General features: G+C 39.8%; 1 protein-coding gene across 1 annotated transcript in view; it reads right to left on the bottom strand.

The window, feature by feature from the left end:
• fbxw7 (F-box and WD repeat domain containing 7) overlaps positions 1 to 16,471 on the bottom strand; it is a 139,471-nt gene extending 123,000 nt beyond the window's left edge. Inside the window, exon 1 of the mRNA XM_015344664.2 lies at positions 16,304 to 16,471. Within this exon, the coding sequence (XP_015200150.2) occupies positions 16,304 to 16,456 (153 nt within the window). The 5' untranslated portion in view covers positions 16,457 to 16,471. The remainder of the gene's footprint in view (positions 1 to 16,303) is intronic.
• Between the last annotated feature and the right edge of the window lie 9,694 nt (positions 16,472 to 26,165).

Here is a 26,165-nt window from a genome sequence, read left to right as displayed (position 1 = left end):
CTGTGAAGAGTTCACATGTAACACAGTAAAGACAAACAGAAGTGCCCAATCCCTTTATTTTACACCCAATATCAAACAGAATATATACTAGGTTTACAGAATACCACGGTCCTTAGGGGACACCACAGGCATTCAATCAGACTGTAGACGTAAGTACAAAAAGAAAAAAGAGCCCAGAAGTCATGAATATTTAAGAAGTTAAGAATATTACAATTGCACACGCTAGAATGAGCAAAGGGCATTCTAATTAAAAATATCTATAAGAATGGAGATTCCTTTGTCCTTCTAATGTGGAATAGAGAAAGGAGAATTAACCTTTCTCTAGACAAATAAGACGTTTATGATTGTGAAAAATAGATGAAAGATCATGCTATGATTTCAGTGATTCCAGGAGTCTCTGTTAATTTGAACTTACTAAGAGGTACCCAATGTACAAAAAGATCCAAAACAACAGAACTGAAAAAAGGTTTCAGATTTGGTTAAGCCAGATCCCATGCAGACCTTTTTGCCCCCTGCGAGCGGAAAATTATAACCATGGAACTTCCTGTTCCATTTCAGTGAGATAGCACATTAATTGAGATTATGGAAATGGAAGCTCGTAAAGAATTAGGAAAAAACTAAAAATACCTACAAGTAAAAGAACATGAATAACATATAAAAAGCATATGTTTACACCCATGCATACAAAAATAGTGGGAAAAAATATAAGCCAAGGAAACACTAAACACTTTATAAAAAATATCTGAAATGCTAAAGGTTTTCTGTATAAACATTCTCATAAGCATTCTTTAGATTCACTGTCTAGTCTTTTCTCAAACTATCTTTTAGGAATAATAATAATATTCCTAGGGATAACCACGCCCTCCATTTCCCCAGTTTCTGTACAATTTCATCTCACTGCCTTGGGACTGACACAGTACACTCCTCTCTGCTCTGGCTATGTCACGGTGCCACTTTTTCAAAGTGCCATTTGTAAAATGACCAGTTTCACATGATTCGGTCTGTTTTGGCCTCTGTTTTGGATTCACCGAATCTCTTTCTTAAACATGTGGAAAAACATTTTTGATTTGCTTTCCAGAACTGCCTTCTGACTTTGCAGTGCAAAACAGTCATGACATGCAATCTGATTAGATTACTGCCAGTAAAACACAATTTGAAAACAACCTCTGCATGAAATAACACCAAAATTGATTTAGGAGAATCAAAGCTCTGAATAATGCTAGTTTTAACCGTAAACAAAATCACAGGAATGAAACACTTTGATCACATAAATAAAACCGTGAATTTGAAGTAAATTTTACAGTTTGCTAATCTTGATTTCCAGCCTTTCAGGTGGTTTCAGAATCATTAGCCTCAGAGAACAAAAACGGAGCTCTTCGTGAGCTATAATACAGCGTGCAGCAAGAGCTGCGTGACATCCTAGTGATCACGGGCCTTGTGCAGTGAAGCTGCCATTGTGGTACCAGCAGTGGAACGCGCAGGTTGTCACTCTGTTATTACTGGGGAGAAGGGCTCGATGATTGCCTGAATTATGCATGACCCTGGGACAGCTCTCTCCAGGGCTGCCTACGGATGCTGATTGCAAGCCGCAGTCCTGGCTGGCTTCAGACATGTCACTCTTCTCATCCCCATCATTACACTCCATCGACCAGCAGCCCCACACCCACCACTGCCACACAGCATACCTTGGTCAATAATGAGGCAGACAACTGGGCCCCTGCAGAGTGTCAGGCTCTGTGCATTTCCATAAAGCTCAAATGTGCAACACCTATCCAGTGAGGGATGTGTTTTTTCATGGAATGCATTTGCATTACATGATCTATGTAACTCATTTATAAACATTTGTTAAAAAAGTAATCCTCGAAAATGCAGTGCAAAACAAATATCACGCCAATATGTTTGTGATGTTGTATTAGCAATGTCATTCAAGCTAAACACTTCCATTTCTTTTGTCTATTTCTTGCCAAATACCAAAGAAAATAAGCACTGTCTGTGCTGACTAGACTAATGCCTTTCCTCGAGTTTCTTCATGCCTCTCGTGCTCTTCTCAACATGATTAATTGATCATGCAAGTTAATGGATGTGACCTTTAAACTACTATCCTCAGCAGTTCACCATAGGGCAGCATCCCCCAGCCATCAAACAGACTTACAGTAAGATATCAGTTGTCCTGCTACACAGTGGAATAACTGCTCTTTGATAAGCTGCGATATTCTTAATAGACTGTCTATTACGTGAAACCTATTAAGCTTAAGCAGATAGTCCCCACGGACAAGCCCTGAATATCTGACTTTAAAAAGAGTAAGGAGAAGGAAGACAAACTCACCATATGAAGTGACTGAACTTGACCCATATCTGTGAGCTAACACAGAACAGAGACTCCTGCTGTGCAGAATGCTGTGCTCCTGACCTGAGCCACACCGATCAGCAGCCTCTTGGAGAACATTCAGGGAATTTCAATTAAGCGTTCACCCATTACTCCGCTCCATGAACTGCACATTCAACAACCATACACATGTACCTCCTCATGAGCTGTGCCACTCGACTCCAGCTGCTTCCAGCATGCACTGACTCCAGACGAAATGACTCCCAGGAGCTCATACAATAGTGAAAATATGATAATTCAAGCTTATTTTTAGAGTCACTTCAAATGAAAATAGGGAATAGTGAAAATCACTTTCTTTCACTTCTTTGTGTGCAACAGTGCAACCTTTTGGTAAGGCAGTCACTGAAAGTGGAAACCTTTTCTCAATTTAATATAATTCCAAATGTGAAAAAAAATGAATTAATGTGGAAACGTTCTATGGCAAAATGAGTAGCTTAACAAGTATACCCATCCTTAAATTTAAGAACAAAATTTGTTCCTGTTAAGGTTGAAAGCTCCTAAACCGAAAACAGTTCCATGAATTTTTACGTGTAAGACTTTAAAATTTGGTCAAATGGTCTTGAAAAAAATCTGTTTTACTTCTTTCTACCCTAACAGAGCACCGAACTGTTAAAGAAAGAGCCCTACTGCTTATTTATGATAATTACCCTATTTACCCTAGTACAGCAGTTAACAACATAGACATGATAATTCTGAAAACAGTTCTACAAACGCAGACACTGTATCATCAGTGGTCATGCTATGAGAATGGCGTTCTGTGTTCGGTTATAGAGCACGCACCTTTATTGTAGCAAAAATCTCTTCCTAACTGCAAACAACAGGTATGAAAATGTTCCTTTACTGTGAAATTGTGCAAATGAGGTGGGAGGTGGGTGAAATCCTGAGATTAATGGGCTGCTAACTAAAAACCAGAGAGATGTACTGAATAGCCTCCTCTCATTTGTAATGTTGGCAAAGACCTTATCTGCTGAGCTTATCTCCAGTGATATAAACAAACAAACACTTTTCACTGCAGCTTGTGAACTGTATTGATAAAATAAACTGTAACTACATTTTCAATGTACTTGAGAGGCCATTATCTCCTTAAAATGGTACACAATGACAGATATGAATTAAAAACATACAGTAAAAAATAACCTTTTAAATGTCTTTTAGATTATCTTTTTTCTCAATAAACTTTGGTTCAAAAGCAGTCTTCTCTATGAAAGGTATTGGTACTCAATATGAAAGTTACTCAGCTGGAAGACTGTATGGAGACTGTAGCTGGAGGATAAAACTGGAATCAATTCTCAGTACCCAACAAAAACGTCTCTGCTTACTCGTAAATATGAGCTTAATCCGCAAGCAATGCAACAGGCCACGGTTTTCTGAAACCCAGTTTTGCTGTAACCTTTGCAATGTCCTATCACAGACTAGCAAAGGGAAAAAATGGCCAACTCCACACAGACAGGCTCTCCAGTTCAAAACTGTTCACTAAACCACCATGCGACCCAAGACCCTGTTTTTGTTTTTCTTTTTTTATAAAAGAAACGTACAAATGATTTCAGAATGGGGCTAGTAAATTTGAACTGTTTGTTAAAGAAAACAGAAGTTTGACACTTGCCTCTAAAAGCAAGGTTTTGTCCTTCATTTCGTTCTCTCTGCTAGACAAATCAGGCCTTTATAAGAAACAGTCACTACCTTGTTAATCATGTGTTTTCAGGCAAGCTCTTTGAAATGTTTGCTGAAGAGCTGAGAGTGTTTTTGCCATCAGTAAGAATTGATCTTGATTGTCTTAAAATAAAGGTTTGGACTGATTTGCTGGTGATGGGAAATACAACACAGCAGGTCTGCTGGGAAATCCTGCAATGTCATGCGGACAGGAGCAGTCATTGCCACAGTCTGTCTTCTCCTGGGAGTCTCACTGCACATGACAGAATGTCACAGGTCCAGATCAAGATCATTGCACCTCTACACTGCCACTACTGCATGGGATGTCCTGTCAGTGCTGTTGTCCTCAAGGAAACTGCCAGGGCTGGATTTGCAAACATTTATGCAGAAAGGCAGCAATTCAGAAAGCTAACTTAACTGCAACACACTACAGAGATTCCCATAACTAAAAAAACCCAGACATTGAAAAAATATTCAAACTTTAATAGTATACTAAATGTAAATAATGCACTAACAAGATTAAAAAAACTATTATAAACTACCTGAAAATTCATGAAGTTTTATATTCTATAGGGATTCTGAAATAATTTATTCCTTGAACATTACGATATTCCATAATTTTAATGGACTTTGCATTGATTATAAAAAACAGACTGCCTTCTCACAAGTAAACCAAGCACGAATACAACTGAGGATTTATCTGCCCACTGGAAAAATATTTCTTCACAACTTCACAGACAAGTGTGCTTAAAAATGAATGAATATTAACACAGTCTGACTTAATAAAACAAATAAATAGCAATGTTATTAAAAGTAGAGCTGGGACAAAAAGAGTTCCAAATTAATTACTGCAAAAGCTTAGAAAATGATGAGAGAAGGGAAATTTAACTTTAAATCAATAAAGGTATTAAAGATTTTAAGTGTTAAGTAAACAGGATTGCAAGTATATGCAGATTGTTACATGTTCAGTTGTTTAGTGATGATCTTAAACGGACAGTCCAAACTGATCAATGCATTTCAATTTTCTTTCCATGGCAGACATTGTATTGATCAGAGCAATGCACTCTACTATTAATGTTGTAATGGGTTGCAACTGCCGATCATGACTTTTAAAAGACCCTTCATCAAAATGGGATGTTTATATGCTGGGACAGGTTACTTTGAGTACGTCTACAGCTGGAATCAGAAGTGACATGCTTATTACACATACAGCCCTTTTACTTTATCAGATAGTGAAACGATCCTATCCACAAACTGCAGCTTCTAAACAGTGTCCTATCTACAGGCAGATTTATTGGAAAGAAAATCAGGGCTTTCTTCATTAGCTGAATCCAGCACAATCAGCTTTTCTAGGTGCTGAGTGGAGCAGAGCTGCGAAGTGGGGCTTAACATTATTGGCATAGTTGAATCATGAAAGAGAGGGGGTCTGGCCCGGCAGCCTTCACATACTGTACATCTCCATGTCCATGTTTGCGAGGACCTCTCATCAACCACAAAGCTATTTTTATTATTCTTTTCTCCACCAGAACGGCGTGAAAGCAAACAATACAAATAGCTCTAGAACCTTTTGCTATTTTCACATTGTACACAAACAAAAACGTGCTTAGAAATGAACGAATATTAACACAGTCTGACTTAATAAAACAAATAGCAATGTTATAAAATATGGCTGCTGCACTTCAGTGGTGGGTGAAGTAAGTCCTCTTCTATATGTAAAACACTTTTGGATCCTTTGGGATAAAAAGCACTACATAAATGTAATTAAAGATACAGTTTGGTCTATAAAAAAAGGTAACTGTCTTGTGGGGATTTCCTCACAACACCTGTTTCTTTGAAGATATCTTAACGAGGACATTTTTTCAGATTTGGTCTTCATACTGTATAGCACATACACTCAGCCTACTGCAGCTGTCAAACTACAATGCGAGCTAAATGACAGACAAGAGTCTTCACAACACATCTGCCTAAGAAACAAGCACTAAGTTCACTTTTAGCACTTAAAGATGTGGACTAAATAAATTACCGCTTTATCGGGTACAGGGACATCTAGGACACCAAAGCCAAACCCAGCAAGCAACAGGCGCAAGGCAGGGTGGGAAGGCAACCCATTGCAGGGCACACAGGCACAGACACACACACCAGGGCCAGTTTTCCCAGAATTCAATTAACATACCAGTACATCTTTGGTCTGTGGGAGGAAACTGGAATGCCAGAAGGAAAACCACACATACATGGAGAGAACATACCAACTCCATACAGATAGCACCCCAGGAACTGAACCCAGGACCCCAGCGTTGCGAGACAGCATTAGCTGCACCACCCTGCCGCCCTAAAATAAACAGTTTATCAAAAATAAATTAGGTTTATAAGCTGTAAAAAGACTTTACTAAGTGCTCTACAAGTGGTCTATCCCCTTTAATGGAAATCCATGTGTGATTACATGTCTACATCTGTTTTTTTCAGGACTCAAGGAATTGCTTTAGAAGAGACTGTTATTTTGTATGGATGTTTAAGTCAAATTTTCTTTACATCCATTTTTACCCACATATAGGATAACTTTTAATGGTACTGTAGCACTTCCTCTAAATGCTGCACATCTAAAACGATATCTTTACAGACTATAATGCATATTACTAACTAGTCTGCCGGATATTAAGAAAGCTATATGACTATTCTATATCCACTATGCAGTGCAGTACACATGCTCATATACAAAACATCAAGAAATGTAGTCTTCTTTAAAACTATACAGTGTTTAATTAGTCATGAATACCCATCATCTGTATGAAAAATAGGATAGGAGAATAGTGGAGAAGCATTATAATTATATTTTGATACATGATCTGAAAGGGGTTAGAACGCACAGAGAAATTAACCTTTTTTAAAAACCTCGCCAGTACAGCTCTGAAAGCATTTCCTTAATGCACACAAAAGTTATTGATAAACTGCTGGGGTGATAGCATGGAGGTACGCTTTAGAATATAACTTCTAAATCTCCAGCTTGTCATGTTAGACATAAAGGTGTGTCCTGTAAAAAGAAGTACCTGTAAAAGTTTTCTCTTCTTAAATTTTTAAGTAACACTGCAACAGTGACACTTCATTTTTGTGGACTGAAGCACACAATTCTTAAAGTAGGGGACAAATTATTTCACATCCGGGGCTATGGGTCTTTCAGGGGCACTTGACTCGCATTCCTCAGGGTACACATCCTTCTATTTAAACAGGTCTCCAGGAAATACTGTAGTGTTAGATTCTTATTCAACATGCTTTGGTTTAGTACAACACATAATATAAGCAGAAATAAGTATTCATGTAGAACATTAAAAACACAGATTGAAATTAAATAAACATATGAACTACTCCTATTAGGGTGTTTGGGTATCTAGGGGTTGCATTTTTAAAACAGCATACAAGACTGAAATGTAAAAATAAGTGTTCAGAGTTCACACAGGACTACGAATACAAAACACATGACAGACCTGAGTTTCCATTAAGACTTGCAACACGTTTTCCAACATCAAAGTCTTTAAATATTCATGAATATCAAGTGCCTATTTCAAGGATTCATTTTAGTATAGACAATTCCACGTAAATCAACACACAATTTAGCCCTGCAGAGTATGTGAAAGCTGAGCACATCAGGGCAGACAGATACCTCTATGATACCGTATATATAATTTATCTACTTATCAGGCCAGTACAGTTTTGTAGCACCATTTTTTTTTTGTCTATTGCAATGGGGATTGTGAAGCTATATTATGGTTTGTAGATTCACATTAAAGATTCTGTGATAGATTACTGGCAGAGCAGAGTATTATAAAGGTTCCCCTAAATCAAGTATGTCAAATTCTGGTCTTGAAGGGCCTGCTGGTTTTCTTACAGATCCAGCTGCTTACTGGTTTCACTGGGCCAATTTAAAAACATTCCTCCAATTCTTCACGTGTTGCGGCTTTAACAAGACCTGGAAAACATGGAGACACACTAGCCCTCCAGGACCAGAACTAGACACCTTTGCTGTAATTATTCCCAACATATTTGACAATCTCTTTTATCACTCAGTTCCTCAGTTTGGGACTTTGGTGTAAATATCTCCTTTTTCATGACTTACAGAACGTGGCTGTCTTCATCAGTCACATGTTCAGCGATTTCCCATAAATCTCCATTAAGCAGAAAGTGTAGCAGACCATCCCAAAGCAGAGTTTAAACGAAAATAAATGCAAGTTCATAGTCTTCACAATTCCAGAGAGGTCAGGTAGACACAATCTGCGAGCATCCACCACTGTACTTAATATTCAGCCCACACTATCACTGCACTCCTTACTGTCACAATCTCGTCTCCTCAGGACCTGGGCTTACAATGCACAGTTGAGAAGAACGGACTGTGCTGCAGCCATCTCGTCAAGCAAATACTAGAAATCTCCCCAAGTGCTTAAGCAGAAGAGACTATGTCAAACAATTTCTCTTACATCTTTCAGTACCGGGATGGTCAGCATTACAGCTGACCAGACTCCACAGTGTATTCTAAAAGTCCAAATTCACACAACACCCAGGAATGCTAAAGCATGAACACACCTGTGACACCCAAACATTGCATGATGTCATTCACAGGATCATATTCTTACACAAAAGTGAATAAACATACTGGTTTGTAAATGCAGTGTGAGGCAGGGAGAAAGGCTTTTGAAACAGACAATAAGAAAGCTTCAAGTCCAGCTGAAAGACTAGCAAAATATTTAGAGGTACATACAGTACACTGCACATCCATGGTAAAACCTCTAATAAAGAACGTTAATACTTTCATAAACTTGGTAGCCTGCTACATTATGATCATTTTAATAAACCAACAAGCTCTGTGCGGTTTTATTTTCCTCTTTTGTGTTTAGCTGACAGAACGCAGGAAAGGAAATGTTAAAAACGTTTGTTTCTGCAAATAATCATAACCTTGCCTCAGAAAGGGAATTAGAATCTATGGCTACATCTGCAATGTAAAAATCCAAGGCTTTAAAACAGGTCTCAATTAATTTTAGTGTAAGGTGTAGATGAGTAGATCACAGTGAAAACAAAAGCAAATCTAACAGCTTATACAGCTCTTATAGGAGTAAGGAACGATGACACAACCTCTTCATTTACTTCAAGAAACTGGCAAACAACACCACTTTGAGGCCTTGAGGAAATGTACATTAATAATGCATAAATTACTTCTATTCATATAGAATCAATATCTCACATAAGCATTACAACATATTTCTAATTGCAAGTCTCCTGGAAGGAAACCAGTGTTTCTGGTTAAAAAGCAGCAAAGTGCAATAGTTAACGAAGGAGTTAATACACTTTTAACCTAAAAAACTATGCAAGTTAATACAAAATCTAATTCTTTTTGTTTAAACACCAAGAAACACATAGTATATTTTAAGATTTTCAGCATTAAAAACTTTAACACAGGCAGGAGTTGGGCCATAAAACAGACTCCGAAGCCATCTCCCGATAACATAAGAAAACACTGTCCCTCGGTTCACACTATACGTGTTTGATTGGCAGTCCAGCTGATGGGTTTAACCAAGAACAGCGCATCACATTTCATTCCATGGAGAATGCTGCACTAGCCATTCTACTGTTCTGTTAAAGATCCCAGGTCTGTTTCAGAGAGAGGGGAGCTGCAAAACTGCTGCAGCCCTTGTACTGGCCAAAAAAAAAAGGATTAGCAGTGTTCGTGTTTTGAATTTGAAGGTGTGAAAGGACAACAACAAAATAGCTGCAGGATGTGAACTGGGCAGGTGTGAGCTAGGGTTTCCTGTAAAATAATGACTCTGCGCCTCAAGGGTATAGTGGTATTCCATTCAGAAGAGTGATGTCATGAAATCATAGAATGGGAAATGTGTTTTAGAAGCTTCCCGAACTGTCAGGGCAAATTGCAGCAAGGTGTGGTTCTGCTAATGGAACAAAAAGATAATTTCACAAGGGAATACACACTTCAAGGTCTAGGACAAAAAAACACAAAATCTGAGTTTTAAGTTCTATTTTGCACATTAATATTTTAAATCAATTTTAAGTAGTTTTTTTTTCTTTGAGGACAGAAAAGTGACAGCTATTCCCAAGCTAGCCTTTTCAGTCATTTGTGCTTTTTTCACCTTTTTTTTTTGCTCTCAGTTTTTTTTTTAATACAGAGCCATGTTAGTTTTCTTTTGGAAGACAATCCAAACTGCAGACACTGCAGTGGCTGATAAGAGGTTTTTGGGGGTTTAGCAGCTGCAGTGCCGGCTCCACACTCCAAACACACGAAAGAGCTCTGCACCGCGAGCAGGCTGAACTTCAGGCCACGCTTAAACCCACAGTAGTGAAGCCAAGGTGTTTCCGACTCCCACAGAGCTCGACAGCAACAGAAACAAACACGATAGGCAGGCAGCCAAATTCCTTCAGCACTGCGGCCCTGCTCTCCTGCTGCAAGGCTCGCTGTTCTTCCTGCAAAACAGTCTTTCAGTCTCCTTGCTTCTGAAAGAGGCCAATGACAGCTATTTCGTTATTAGTGTGACTGCAACAAAGCCCACGCCTTCAATAGCGCCAGTGTTTCTTATCCATTTTGTGTCACGCCCTCTGATGATTTCCCACATAACTGAATAAACAGTGCTATGTTCCTATTTGTTCATTCCAAGTTAGGGTGTCATAAAATGCCATTGAGGCTGTTTGTCCTGGCCTCTGTGGTTAAACTATTGGCCACTTTTAATAAGGTCACAATAGCAAATAATGTTGGGATAACAGGCCTTTGATACACATATTAAGCTTAGAGAGGAAGAAAAAGAACTCTTTCACTTGCTGTCTTTATAGGTCAGAGCTGCTAGCTCTGCATACCGTTGTGGACCTAAAGTTCAGGGGGGAAAGTCAGCTCAAGAAAGGTGGCACGCTTTTAAACAAAGTGCCATGGAAGCATGGAACAAGCCACTCGCCCATACTTGAAGTTGAAGCCAATATCCTGGCGTCTTCCAAGAAACAGCTGGATAAGAGCTTTGGATCCTATCAAATCCCATCAGTTAGTTACTACCTCACCAAAGAAGATATGGTACTACTTGAATGGCCTCCTCAAGATCATAACTGTTCTTAACCCCGCTGTAATAAAGCCAGACGTAAATAAAAACAACTACCCCCAAAACACCTGCTGTCCTTCCTGACACTGTTTCACTGCAATACAGCCAAGTAACAATTATCAATGGAATGAATCCAGCTACCATGTTAAATTATTTGTCTTCAGTCTCAAAATCAACATGTGCTGAGAAACTGATTGATGCAACATCAGATATGAGAAAGTACCCCAAAACTACAAAAGGCTAATAGATTTTAAAAGGCAATTAAATAATTTCTGAGTAGGACTTAACATTTTTTTTAGTTCAATTACACCAATGCAAGAAGGTAACTGTGAGCTCTTAAGGACATCTTTCCAAGCACCAGCCTCAATAAATCAGAAAATTGTGGCCTTAATAAAGGAAGGAAGGAGAGAAGCCATGAAGCCATTCCAGTCCTCCCCAGAGAAACAGACTTTCATTTTCAGTGGACGGGAAGGAAAGTAACAAAGGCAGAGCAAAAATAAAATATGAGGTACACTTAACAAGAGCTTACCATAATAAAACAGCTCCACATCAGCGTGCAATGCAAAATAAATGCCAAGTATATTATGGTTACTTTCTTTTAAAGAAATCCTAGAGATTTTAAATCTTCAACTCCTAATTCACTGTGAAATTCCATTATACATTATATCTAAAGTTCATTTAATAACTGCCTGTTGCCGTTACGCCTGTGTTTCACAGGGAATTGGAGTAAGAAGAGAATAAAGGAGGATCACCGGGTCTGTGTGATTTAAAAAATTAAATACAGATGCCTCCTAAGCCATAAACAAAGAAACGGATGAGATTCTTAGACCAGCAGATTTGACTCCAATTTGCAGAGAGCCATACATGATACAAACTGAAATTCTGGTTCTTTAACTTTATTATTAACATGGTCTCAGTATTGAATCAGCTCCTTTAATCACTACTGTATGATTTACATTGCTGTGTCAAAACAGCCCAGTAACTGTCATTCAAGTGCCATTCGTGTTTACTTTATAAATCTGTACTTGATAAAAGAAATGTGATTTCCTAAGGACAGAGGACACCTGCAAAAAATTATGGTAATCACAAAAATAAGATACATGTGTCCTGTTCTTTATTGTGAAACATATTTCAGTTCTTCTAACAATCAGACATTTTATGCTTCCCATTGTTGTGGGTTCTTTGGTGGCTACAGTCTTGTTCAAAAACTTACCTGTGTTCGAAAAATAATATTAAGCTTTTATTTAAACAGACAAATCAGTTGAACACATTCTAATGTGCAACGACAACCCATGGAGTATCAATTTACATGGCATGTTATGAGCTCATAATCACAATCCAACAGCTATGTGTAGTAAACTCCTAGCATCTTCTCTGTCAAAAGCCAATTCGATCGTTATAAATTAGATTAAAGCTATCTCGCAAATGATGGTTTTTTCTCAGATAAATTTAGGAATGATAGTTTAAAAACGTGAGCGAGTTTTAAGTGAGGAATGAGCAAAAACCAACTGTAACCGCCACTGACTGGGAGGCGGGCGCGTCTCACTTTCTTTATGTCTGCTGCTGGCTAGCAAACTTCGACCAACAGCAAGGTGGCAGCCTCACAGAAACATACCGGATTGAAAGAATCCACACAAACATTTGCACTGAACTGTGCAGCATTGCTAGAGGCTCAAAAAGCGGCGGCTACAGGAGACTTTTTATCTTCCTGAATAAACATGCGCAGATATGTATCCGTTTTTAGTTCTCTTACAGAGTGATCATTTTAATGAAGAAAATATATTTTTAGAAGGGTCTAGATAAATTAGCAAAAATGTGGGTTAGTAGTTTTTAACTTTTTAAAAATAATTTCTAGAGTGGAATTTGATTTCCTACTTATTTTGTCTACTTTGACAAAGTACTGTAATATGTTTAAAACTTATTCTTGTTTTTTTTTCCCCCTCACATAGCAGGGTTTGGCGACTACGAACCTGTCACAGAATATGACGCCGCCAACAGAAAACAAGACGCAGTGTTCTGGTGATGCAGAGCGCAGGGGCACAGCTACACCCGTCACACCAGCACACTGTAATCACTATTCTAAATGCGCAATCTCACTTGCAATAGTGACGCAAAAGTAATTTCTCCAATACAATATGATTTGTGCATTGTGCACAGCACTATCATACCGTATGAAACTAAATACAAAGAAAAGCATTAATAACACAACCAACGAGCATTGGAACCAATGCAAGAGCTGCTAACAGTAACATTTTTAATTAAATGATAACATCCTTACACTTATTCCACTACCATTGGTAGCACTGAGCTGTGTTCACCAACGGCGGTGGTGAATCGGACCAACTGTCCAGCCTGGGGAAGTAGAGGGCTTCGGGTTCAAATGGGATACATTTGTACAGTACAGTATGCACTGTGGAGAGGTGATGTCAAATATTTTTCATCAACAAAAACAAAACTAACATCCAAGACTACAGAATCAGAGAAACAAGTTAGCAGTTTAAAATGTAATTTGTTAATACCTTCAGTTTCTTTCACAAATCCGCTGTGTAATCTCCCTTCTGCTTTCTTTGCTTATTCCAGCAGTCAGGTGAGATTCCTCCCTAAGTGCACTGACAGACGCGGAGTTGATTGGCTGGAGTGACACCACAATGCCAATGAGAATGGACAGACTAACTTTCAAATAATATATTTAATATGTATCACAAAGTGATGCAATCTGATGCAGAGTTTTAATACTTAGATGAGTAAACATGACGGGTTCTGTGAAAAAGCCTTTCATTATTTAACTTTTTTTTTCTTCATTCCCTCTGGATGAAGAGCTTTTGTCCCATAAAATGTAAGTTAACACTAAACCTGATTTTCTAAAGGGGCAAAAACAATTTAGTCTACACTTTCTAATTAGAGTTTGCGTCTTTGAATCATTGGGTATCAATCATTTTCAAACATTGGTCATTCATCTTTAGGAGATTTTATGACATCAAAATTAATAAAAATCAGACAAAATCCACTTTTTATTTGAGCTCTTTTGGCTTCATGTTTAAGAATAAGGATGATAAAGAATAAAAAAGAGTGTAGTTTACATTGCCCATTGGATGTATAGTCTTTACCTTTGTGAAATAATGTATGCTGAGCTAGAACATCATCAGGAGAATGACTTGAGGCAATGATACATGACTGAACAGACATGACATGAGTACTGGAAATTCAGTTTACGTTTGTCCTCAACAGGCTTGATCAACAGAGGAGTTACAGTCACATGCAAATAGCGTGTGGACACCACACGAAGCAGTACAAAACTGCAACATTTTTAGAGCCAGGTTGCAGATGCTGTTTTGTGGAATTGTGTTGAGATTCGACAAGTTCACTGATCGCTTGTTCACTGTTCTCTGAACCCTAGATGCCAGGTCACCCCACAAACGTTCAGTGGGGCTACTGTATGGTGAGTAGGGTATCCATGATGCAGCAGGTTGCAGATGCTGTCTTCTGTGATTGTGTCCCATTTCTCTTATACCACCTGGACAAGCACGTGTCCCTTCTCTTGTTTCTGAGCCCTAGTTACCACTCACTATCCCAATTCATCTGAACAAACATTCAATGGGACTCAAGTCTATCAGGTAGGGCATCCATGCCATCACTGTCTCGTTCTTATTTGCACACTAGTAGCATGAGAAGGTGCTTCACCTGGTTACAATCTTGTCATGTCAGGGTGAGCCCACAAGCAGGGCAGCAAGTAAGGAACTTGATCACCACAGCACCGTGCATACACACTGCCAACAATCACTACAAGTGGAGCTCTGTAGTGAACAGTCCTCCTCAGACCATGACAGCTGGACCCCCTGATCCAGATTGTGTTTAGTGGCCTCGAAGATCACGGCTTACTGTTGACAGACTGTGCTTCTCTGTGGTGTTTTGCCAGGTTATAAATGCCCGATAGCAAACACCTCAGACGCTAAGGAATAAGCAAAAACTATGTCACAGTCAATTGTGAACAATCAAAGTAACACCAAAACATTTCGGAAATATCAAACACCCATATGCTTTATGTTTCTAAAAAAAACATAAGTTGATTTCTTTTGGTGCGATTTTTCAGATGGTAGGGTGAGAGGATTGATTCACTGCCAAAGACCCATGTGCCAAATTTTCAAGATTAACACAATTCACATTTTTAAGCTTGAAAAAAAAAAATGAATTCATCTCTTCTGAATTCAGACAGCTAAAGGAAAACGTACAAGTTAAAACACAGTTCTTATGAACTAAGAAATTCAGAAATTCAATTTTGCACTCATTCTAGAACACAAATCCTGGCCACACCCAGGAAGGGGGCAAAAAGTCAATATTCCATATGATAAAACATTTAGAAGCCCTAAACAGAGACTATAAAACCTGAAAATCTATTTTTAAAGTAAACAGAAAGACGTTTAACAGCTCTAAATACTAATTAGCTTATATGTTTCATGTTCACTCCCATATTGCTCTGGTAAGTCTGTTTGGAGCTTTCACTGAATCATGAATGGCAAAGTCAAATCTCTGAATATTTACAATAACAATTCAGAAAGATCAACATACATATGCACACAGACATAAATGTATCATTCATGAAGCACAAGGAGCTGAGTATGCAAACCCCAACACTAACAAGAAGAGCAGTTTCCTAGACATCATGGCTGGTTGATAATTGCCCCTTTTCAGGCTGGTGACCCAAAAAGCAGCAGACAATTATCAAACAACCCCGCTACAAATGGACAGCTTGTTTCATTTCGTCTCTCCCTCTGACAAAAGACTCACTCCTTTCTCTCAATGAGTAGCAGCAGAGAGGCGGCAGACCACTAGAAATCTCAAAGCATCCATTAAGAGCGCTCACCGGTTCAAAGCAAACCTACAGTTGCCAGGACAGCCAGTAAATCACCTGATCCCATTACAAAATCAATTACTGCAGTGCATTTCCATTGCTACGCTGCCTGATGATGGCAAAATGATATTGGATAGTTACTGCAAGGTCAGGCATTAACCGATCATGTATACGTCCTCCCCGATTGCGACCTTATTTTAATATTCGCAGCACAATGGCGAAATGAACAAACTCGTGTCCGAAAACAGCACAACCCCAAAGTTGTTGTTTTTTTTAGCGGGACTCGCGCGATGAGAGCCCTTAGCAACAGTGGCGGACGCTGGCTTGCTGCGGCTTTACCTTGGGCTGTTTGGGACATCCGGTGGCCAGCCGCTGCAGGTGCTCTGAGGTGTGGCTGCAGGAGAGCAGGTCAGAGCAGCACGTGGAGCGGCCCAGCCTCTTCATCAAGGACGAGATAATGCTGCAGCCACAGCCGCACATTGACTTGCTCATCAGGGGCTGTGCTGCTCCAAGGAAAATAGTCAAAGGGATGCTCGCTGCCGAGGCTCCTGCTTCTATTTTTAGTTCTTTTCCTAATTTCTTTTCTTTCTCCTTTAAGCTGCCGATGCCCAGTTCCAAAGCTCGCTTCTCTGCCTCAGCTGCCCCACTTCTGGGAACGGCTCACATCCCCTGCTACAGTCGTCTGGCCCCCAGCCAGCATGCCACACAGCAAGCAAAACACCTGATGCTTCCCAGTGAGAACCTCTCCTTGCCGAGCAGCAGAATTATCCCCTGGGTGAAACTTGGAAGTTCTGAGATCCAAGGTGAGAGGCAGGTTTTGTTTTTCCCCCATAGGCAGGTACCGCTCTGTGGGTTCCCTGTGAGGCCCAGCACACCTCACCTTACTCCTGGCAATCTTCACTCAGCTGCTACTGTACTCCATCCATTCAACCTGTTTCTTCCCCCACACCCCCCCCTCCCCACACACTCCGACTTCCCTTCTTCCTTTCCCAGCACCCAGCCACACCCCTTCTCCTTCTACTCCTCCTCCAGGCTACAGATCCCTCTAAGCCCAGCCAGAGGAGCTACTGATGCTGCTGCCGTTTCCTCTCCTTCCTAGCTGCTGCTGTGTCTGCTGCTACTACATTCTTCTGATGCTGAAAAGCAATAAGGAGCCCCGGATAAATCCTCCGGCTCGCCAATCAAGCCTGCTGCCCTTTTCATGACACTAACGCTCCCAGGGACCCGTCAATCACCCAGCAGCCATAATGACATGCGAGGAAACCAAGCCACTTGACTCCCTCCTGGGCTTCGAAGTGGCAAGCATCAGATGGCTAAAAGCAAGCAGCAAACAAAGAGTTAAATCAAGGCTCCTCTCTGCCGCGGTTTGTCATTATTGCCCGCCACTCTGGCCAAGCGACTCAGCTTGCAGGTGACAAGACAGCAAATGCTACCCCCAATACCGAACTGCCTGCATAGCATCACATGTTCCTTTTAACAGAAAAAGGATTATGCAGCTCAATTTGTAGCCAAAGTAACAATGTCTGCTACTTACAGTAATAACAAGCGCATAACCTCACAACCCAAAGAAAAAGGAAACGGAGTGAACAAGAGCCAAGCTACCCGCAGATCTTAAGCAGAAGCAGATTACTTTAACCACTAAAGTGCTCCGAGCTGCTCCTCCTGCTCCGCATCCTGCTAATTCACCTCAGCAGCCTTGAAAGGCACGGGGCTCACCTTATCAGAGGTCTAACTTGACACTCCAGAGAAAGTCATTTCTTCCAAACTGCGATCTCATGCCCATTTCCATATATTTATACCGACATCAAGGTCACAAAAACAAATAAAGTGATAAAAAGACTTAAAGCACCGAACATAATGACTGGAAATACAGAGAAAATGAGCATCAGCAGGCACAGTAGCTGAAAAATAAGATCGTGGTTCAAGTTGTGGCACTTTGCCAGCGGTCTATAAATAGCAATGTACTCTCATTCAGCAAGGAGCCTGTTTAAAATAGTTTCATGGTAAAAGGACAGATCTAGATGCTGAAGCTAAAAAACACGAGGGCAGCTTTTCACAGGACAGGAGAGCTCACAGGTCTTTCTTTTATCTTTGAATTGAACAGTTGTTCCAACCAGGTAAGCAGTGTTACTACTGACTCCTACAAAGAGGACGTTCTCTCCACACTTGAGGTGTCTGTCTGTCTTTTCCGATTTCAATCTGTCAGAGTTCTTGGTGAAGTCCCAAGAGATTTACACAGCAGCCTACGCCACTCGCAGTAAACAGCAGCCGCAGATTGGGATTTGGACTATAAACAAGTAAACAGCACAGAAAGTCTCTTTCCCGTTTAAATCCAAGATGCTGTCTCGCAGGCTGCACCGAGTCTGACAGGATCGCGTGGAGACTTGAAGGGAGGTGACTTGCGCCAAGAACGATCGCCCCTCTCTGTCTCAATTCCTGCTGTCTTCATTCAGATCCTAGATCCAGCACACGCTTGGCTTTACTGCTAAAAGAGGCAAGACTATCGCTGAAAGCAAGAACTCTCAGAGTGATTTATTACCATAAAACAGAGTGTACAAAAGAAGCTGATGACAGCCTTGTTCAGACATTTAATGAAAAAAGGAAACCGTATATTAACCATTTGAGTGGACTGACAGAGAAATAAAGGTGCTTTAAAGAGATGCTATAGTCCATTTTTAAGAAATGTTTTGAAATTCCCATCAACAAATGTAAAACAGGGATTTGAGATAGGGATGCTGCCTTATGTTCCATCCAGTACTGACACAGGTTACTTAAATTAAAGGTACTGTAGCAGTACCTCGGACAGCTTCTAAAGGCCTGCCCATCTTATTTAAATTAGTACTTTGTGCATGAAAAACCGAATTATTTTTTATCACAGTATGAATTTTCTCTTCAAGATAATAAGGAATTTTAAGGGTTCCACTTAATCTTTTTTTCAAATCCTAAAGCATGAGGATCAGAATCTTTCCAATTTTTAAACTACTGTATAGTGCCAGTATGAGTGTGGTTTAGGCAATAATTACATGACGTGTATCAGTGATGAAATGCATATGTCCATATTACACAAATATGCTTGTACAGATCCCTACCAAACAACCATTTAAACCAACAGTAAACCAACAGTACAGTAAATAGGTTATGCCAGACCACACTGAGAACAAAACTGATCGTACTTGAATAAGGCTGTATCCAGTAATCACACATGCTCTTATTAAAGGATTAAGAGACCATTTGTATTGAAGCATTATAATAAAAGTGAATAAATGTGCTATGTTGCTCGGTGCATTTAAAACGACAGGGGTCTACACCCAGCAAAAAATGGTAACCAGTTTAAGGAATACCTCACAGACACCTTATCCATGATCAATTGGGCATGGGAAATAAAAATCACTGTAACTGAAAAATCCTTTTAAAAAACTGCCTAATTTTAATTTCAAAATTAGTTTAGAATGAACAAGGAATAATTAAAGATAACTGGGAAATGACTGGGACTCGACTGTTACCCCTTTTCACAAAAACATTTGATCACAGATCTGTGAACATATCACATTATTTCAAATCCCATCCATCTAAGAAGCAGCTGATTGAACAGCATTTCCTATTACTAATGTCTCCAAAGCACAAGAAAAAGCAAGCGGTCACTAGTTTAATACACAATGACCCTGAAAAGGTTACCAGTTTCAACCATAGCAGCCTTAAGAAACTGCTGTGTGAAACAGCAATGAATTCTGAACACACAGTTGTGTTCCCACACAGGTCAAAAGAAAGTACAACTTCTCATGCTGTCAACATATTCTGTTTAAACTAGAACACCACTCCAAATTAATCTGAGCACATCACCCATCCTTTAGCAGCTCAATTTTCCCCCCCAACTTTCCTATTCCACAGCCTCGAATGAGAAACAAGGTCAAATGGTCCCTTATTCATTATTTAGAAATATTGTTTTCCATGGTGTCAGCTCTCCAATACATTATCGATCAGCACAGGATGTGTGCTCAGAGCCCGCTGCAATCGCAGGATTTTAATAGCAGGCTGTCCTGCAAGAGTGAGGAATGCATTTCAGGTCTGTGGCGCGGAGAAGGCCGGGGAGACGGTATTAATACCGCCGCACAACAAAGCTACGAGCTCATCAATCACAGGCCGAGCGCGGCAAACAGGATGCCAGCCGAGGTGAGGAGAGGCGCGGACAGAAGGGCGACCTGCCCCCCGGTCACTCCTGCTTCTTCACAAACAGCTTGATTGATCCAAACCTCCACTGCAGCCGCATCGAATCAGTCTCCGAGGTTAGTCTGTGTTTTACCGAGACCACCGCTAGAAGAGAGTAGATCCGTGCAATAGGCTTACACAGAGAAAGGCACCTCTCAAGCTCGCTGACTCATCAGCAGGGTGCAATACCGCACCGGATCGCCCCACATGGCCAGTGACGTTAGGGTCATCAGCTCCTAGACCGCTGTTAACAAGCATGCCTCTGGTATGAAGGTGCTCTTTACATAAGTGTTGAGGTCATGTTACATTACTCAGTTTAGAGATAGCTGCTCAAAAAACATTAACCAAGGTTCATGAATACTGAAATATTTATAGCATGGTGTAATGCAGAAAATAAGAGGATGCAGTGGTGGAAGGTTATAGCAAGAACCCGAGTTTCTCAACCTCAGCAAAATGAGCACAATATTCAGTCAGAATTTATTGCCAGCTCATCTTTCCGTTCTTTGGTCAGCATTCCTCCGTCTGTAACGGTTATTTTTAATTTGAAATATTTATCAGTAATCGAACCCGAGGACGTTTCAGCCAGGCCTAACAGAGTCCAAAGCTGAGGCTGAACCTTTTTCGTTTGCCTCCTTGCTATGGACTGTTGTGCTGATGAGGTTTTGTCTGCACACACAAACAAATAACTGCTTTATAGATGGTGTCACATTGTGTTCTTATAAGTACGTTGAAATGTGTGGGCAGAAAGAAAAGCAACAGGCACAAATTAGTACCAACTGATTAGGATGAGAAGGTAAAGCTTAATGCAGTCAACTTTCAAGAAAGACAGACCTGGTTATTACTTAGTGATGCTTTGTGCCTCAGCTCATTTAAATGTGAACTGTGAACTTTTGTATATTCTTGCATACTGCACAAAATTCAAGAAAATGTGCAAGTCTTTAATAACCATAGAAAATAATAAAACATTTTAACTATGAATACACACATTCAGACTTGAAACCTAGTTTGGTTAAATTCTGGATATTCACAGAACAGCCTTGAAACACAAGTGTGACAGTAAAACTTGTAGTTTTACCAACCAACACCAAAGTTTCCAAAGATCTTTTTACAATTTGGAAAAGAGCCCACTACATGTCCAACTGATTCCTCCACAGGTTGTCTACAGGTAAATCAGAAGACAGAAGCAATATACTATGAAACCTTACTCATGTCTTTCAAACACATTACATGTCTTTTATAAAATACATTCCAAAACAAGAAAAATAAGTAAAACATGGACTGGTGAGATGTAAAAAATGCTTGGTCTGAATGTTAACCTGTTTGTGCAGCTCATTAACATTGTGTTTTGTTAACTGTTAAAACCTTCCTTACCATAAAAAAAAATATTAAAAAGGGACTTTTTTGAAGGAAAGACTACTCCTTTAAACCTGCTATAATTCCTTAAACTAAAACAAATCTTATAACAATGAACTTACAAAAGGATTCACTGCCAAACGACAGCACGATTAAAAAGGATGCTTGTAGCTTGAAACACAAATACCATCAATGTGTATTACTGTTTGGCGTGTCTTATTTGCAAATCTCTCTTTATGAAACCCTTTCAACCATTCAAAAATGCTTTCATAGTAAACTGTACATGCAGTACTAACACAGAGGCTATACAATCCATATATATGTAACTTTGTGCTCCTTCTGGCTCTAAAAGGTTCCACACTCCCCTATGCTACACCTCTGAGTGCACCCATGACTGTCCTATTCATTACGTCATGCAATTAATGAAACACAACAGCCATCTATAACTAGCATTATAGCGTTCATTGTTATACAAGCTTACTGGCCCACCCCATGTGCACTAACCCCACCAGTATGCTACTGTACAACGTTGAATTTTATTTCACACAAGAAAATAGCTACATGATGGGTGATGTTTCTATGCATTGAAATTAAATTCCTCAAGAGGCAACCTCAAGTAACACTACTGAATACTGCAGAGTCATTTCAAGGGTCACAGGCTTACTATTATAAATGTTAGGCATGTCCTTTCACTTTGACGAACAGAAGCCTCTCACTTCGCTATCCACCATTAAAGAACTGGACTAAAAGAATCACTTCATCTTTCTACAAACCTCATTTAAATGACCAGCAAAAGAGAAATTTATAACCGTGAAGGATTGGAATTCTCCAGCCTACAATAAGCTTTAGACTGCCTGTCATATGAAGATGCCAAGTTTTTAACGTATACGCTTAGCGAGAGTTCTTGCAGCATGCTTGACATTGTTTCCTTTTCAAAAGGCCCACCTGCTTGTTACTTGTCTCTTATTTCCAGCTCACAGCACTGTCTTCGACTATTCCAGAAATTCCGCAATGAACAAAAGAGCATTTGCCAATCAGTATGCCCACAGATCATTATCTTAGGAGAACTAGAAGGGCTTTCCGAAAACATTCATTCTGTCTTTTATTTGATTTAGATAAAATATCCATTATAATGCAACTCATTCCATAATGTTATTGCAGTTCTTCAATGTCTTGAAACGCATAAATCAAGATATTTAGAACTACAGAAAATACTATTGAATGCTTACCAGTATTAGTTATGTAACTGTCTGAAACTTTAAAACATTTCTCATTTTAATGTATGATGTTACTTAATTTAATCAGCATGTGACTGAAGTGCATGAAGAATTTTCTGTTTTTGAAAACACTGACTCAGTGTTCATTAATTCATCTTTGTTAGACCAAACTAATTTTAAACAACGTCTGGAGCACAAAGAAACTGTTTAACTGCTCTGTTAAGCAAACCTCCAACACCAAGACAGCCCCCCAGCTTACTGTGCAACAGCAGCCACTGGTTTAACAGACACCTGGGAGCTGGCAAAGTCCCAAATGCGAGCTGTGATCCTTCCTACAGTAAATGCCCTTTTGATTCACGGTGTGAAAAAGAAGGCCTGACAGAGCATGTTTCAAGGGAACTTGTGCAAGTTGTGTTCATCCCCATCGCGCGATGTGAGCCACAATGCTCCGCTAGGCTGAGGGACAACAGACAGTTACAAATTTGTACGTGTATAAAAAAAGACTTAATGTGAGTTCCAGTACTAAAACTTTTTTTAGAAAAACCTATAGATATCCCAATGTGAAATAGGCTTATGGTTTAAAAAATAGCACGTAATAAAATATCTTGGGGGAAAAAAGTGTCCTGTTAAAATGTCAACTTGAAAAGCAGTGATCATTGGCTTCTGATGCTTTTGTAATAACTTACAGAAGATGAAAGAAGAAACAAGTAGAGACAGTCTACCTCTAAACAACAAAAAAGTCAATTCCAGGGCTCATTCACCTGCCAGGGAGAATAAAGACGGACTCTTTCATCATGGGGGCTTGTTTTGTTCAGGACAGGGAAGCAGACATCTTCCATACATCCTGCCTGGCCAGGAGAAAAGCCATCGTTCTCTGGGACAGGACAGATAATCCCATAATGGAGTGGCAAAATAAACAGTACATTAAGCACTTTCTGCAAATTAAACACGTTTTCACCGGAGACCTTTTCCTACTATATATCTCCACAATCGTAAGGAGAATACATTCACAATTTCAGCTCAAGTAGAAAAACGTTTAAAGTAGAAAAACATTATTTTCATAAACTGTTAACCGGTTTCTTGTGAACAACAGAATTTCAGTACATCTGTTCAATTTATTTTTCGTCTCTGTTGTCTTCCAGATGGAACATAATCTCACAATAGCACAGTAAATATCACATGACCCAGTAAACCCAGAACTCACCAGATATCTTTGAATTCCCTTTGACTTCCCTCTGGCTAGTTTTTACCCACATAAATTTAAAAGCAAGTGTTAAAAGATCTAACACTCTAAAAGCCCACGTTTTCCTGTTCAAAGACAATAAAACAGTCTTATTATAGACAATATTTTAGATTTCTCATCTCAGTGTACCTAGAAAGATCACTTAATGCTAGTAAAATACATCCCCATTTAATAAAAAGGCATAATAAAACAAACTTCTAATAAATTGTACTGCCACACAATCAACATCGGGAGCATTAATTACACCAGAAACTTCAATGTCCTGATAATTGTACAATTGGTTTCCTAATGACAACAGGGAACCACAGAAGAGCACTATACTGGTACTAAAGACTTCCAAATAAATATTATTTAAAGACTTCTCTTCTTACTGGAGAGAATAAAAACAGATTAGGATCCTATCAAAGCTTGTGAAACATCTCAGAATTACATTTTAGCCTTGAGCTAAAATAAAATCAAGTAGTCATTAATTTACATCAAGCAGCAGCTACAGACGTGCAGGTGTCAACCTAATGCCCATTTCCCAGTTCACAAAGCCTGCCAGTTAAAATAGTGAAGTACAGCATAATCCTTTCAAGATCACTGCCTACTTCAGCTCAAAGACAGAGGCTGCATGCAGCTAAATATAGACCTTATAGCTTGAAACTAAACTCAATAGGACGTCTTTAGCTATGCTGGAAATCCAATTTTGTACAAGTGCTCATCAAGATTTAATTCTGCATAAAGAAAATTAAATGGCAATTTTTATCAAAAAGAAAAGCAGTACAAAAGGAACACGTTCTTGAGCACGCTGTATTGAGCACAGCAGTAGTTAGGCTGAAGCCCGCAGCACGCGGTAGACCCAGTTCAATTACCGGACGACGGCAGACGGACACCTCACCTGGGTAAAAAACGGAGGGTCCACAAGCCTTATTGCCATTGCCAACATCTAATCATCCCTTAAATGCCAAGTTTCAATTTCATCTCCTGTCTTCACTGGCTTCAAGCACAGAGGCACATCTGTGGGGCTGCGCATTGCTGCCAAGCCAAAAGTGAGAAGCATCTACAGCAGCCATATGGTGCCTCAAGCTTTCTGGGTTCATTAGCTCTCATTTACTGGGGAGCCAGTGCACTACTGAACAGAATGATTCGCACACTACCTGGGAAAAGGGATGCATGAAGCAAATGCAGCGATACTTCATCTTAAGACATGAGTCATTCTAAAACCTTTATCATCATAGTGAACACCCTGCAGGTTTGTGTTCTATCTATTTATAGTGAATTTTAATTAGCAGGTTACATTACCAGTTTTTGAAATGAAAACATTAGCTGAGAGATCGTACGTTCTTCAGTATATACCAAAAGGTGGTAAGCATTCTTACAGGTGGATGCCACACATTGGTGGTGGTGGAGGGGAGTCCCCATTATCTGTAAAGCACTTTGAGTGGAGTCTCCAGAAAAGCGCTATATAAGTGTAAGCAATTATTATTATTATTATTATTATTACTCCTTACGGTGGTTCAATCCACCACAGAGGGGTGACAGTGAGGAATGAACAGTCTCTGGAAGTGGGAGAAAGGAGAGGAGGTACAGAAAACCCAATGGAAAAGAAGCAGAGAGACCAAAGGGAGAGATAAACTGAAGACAGGTAGGGGTAGAGTGGGTGAGACAACAGCAGGCGAGAGCTAGGGCTTACAACTGGATGATTGCAGCAATAAGGAGCCAGCCGACAATGGAGACTGAGAAATGTGGGGAAGAGAAAACCTCCACGGAACACATACCAGAGTCTGTGTAGAAAACTAAGGGAAAGGGTGGATTCTGCAAGGTCTGCTCAAGAAAATTGCCAGAGAATAAATGTATTGGGAGGGGAGTGAAAAGGGATCAACAGTGACACCAAGATTCTTGGCACAAAGGAGTGAGAGGGTGGTGGTGAAGTCAACAGGAAAAGAGAGGGAGAGGTCTGCAGAAGGGGAAGAAGGCCAGACTGACAGGTGGAGGTTACATTGATGGGACCATATGCAGGAAGGGATGAGAGTGAAACAGAGAAGACATGAGTATCACAGCAGAAGGATAACAGGCAAAGATCTGAGGGGACCCAGGACAGAACCATGGGGGATACCTGTAGAGAAAACAAAAGGAACGGAGAGCAGGTCTTCACAGAAGTCATGAATCATGCACTATCATGACAACATCATAACACGTC

Source organism: Lepisosteus oculatus, chromosome 1, assembly GCF_040954835.1.
Source record: "Lepisosteus oculatus isolate fLepOcu1 chromosome 1, fLepOcu1.hap2, whole genome shotgun sequence".
Lineage (NCBI taxonomy): Eukaryota > Metazoa > Chordata > Actinopteri > Semionotiformes > Lepisosteidae > Lepisosteus > Lepisosteus oculatus.
The sequence above is the reverse complement of the archived record's forward strand: the minus strand, read 5'-3'. Positions and strand labels throughout refer to the sequence as shown.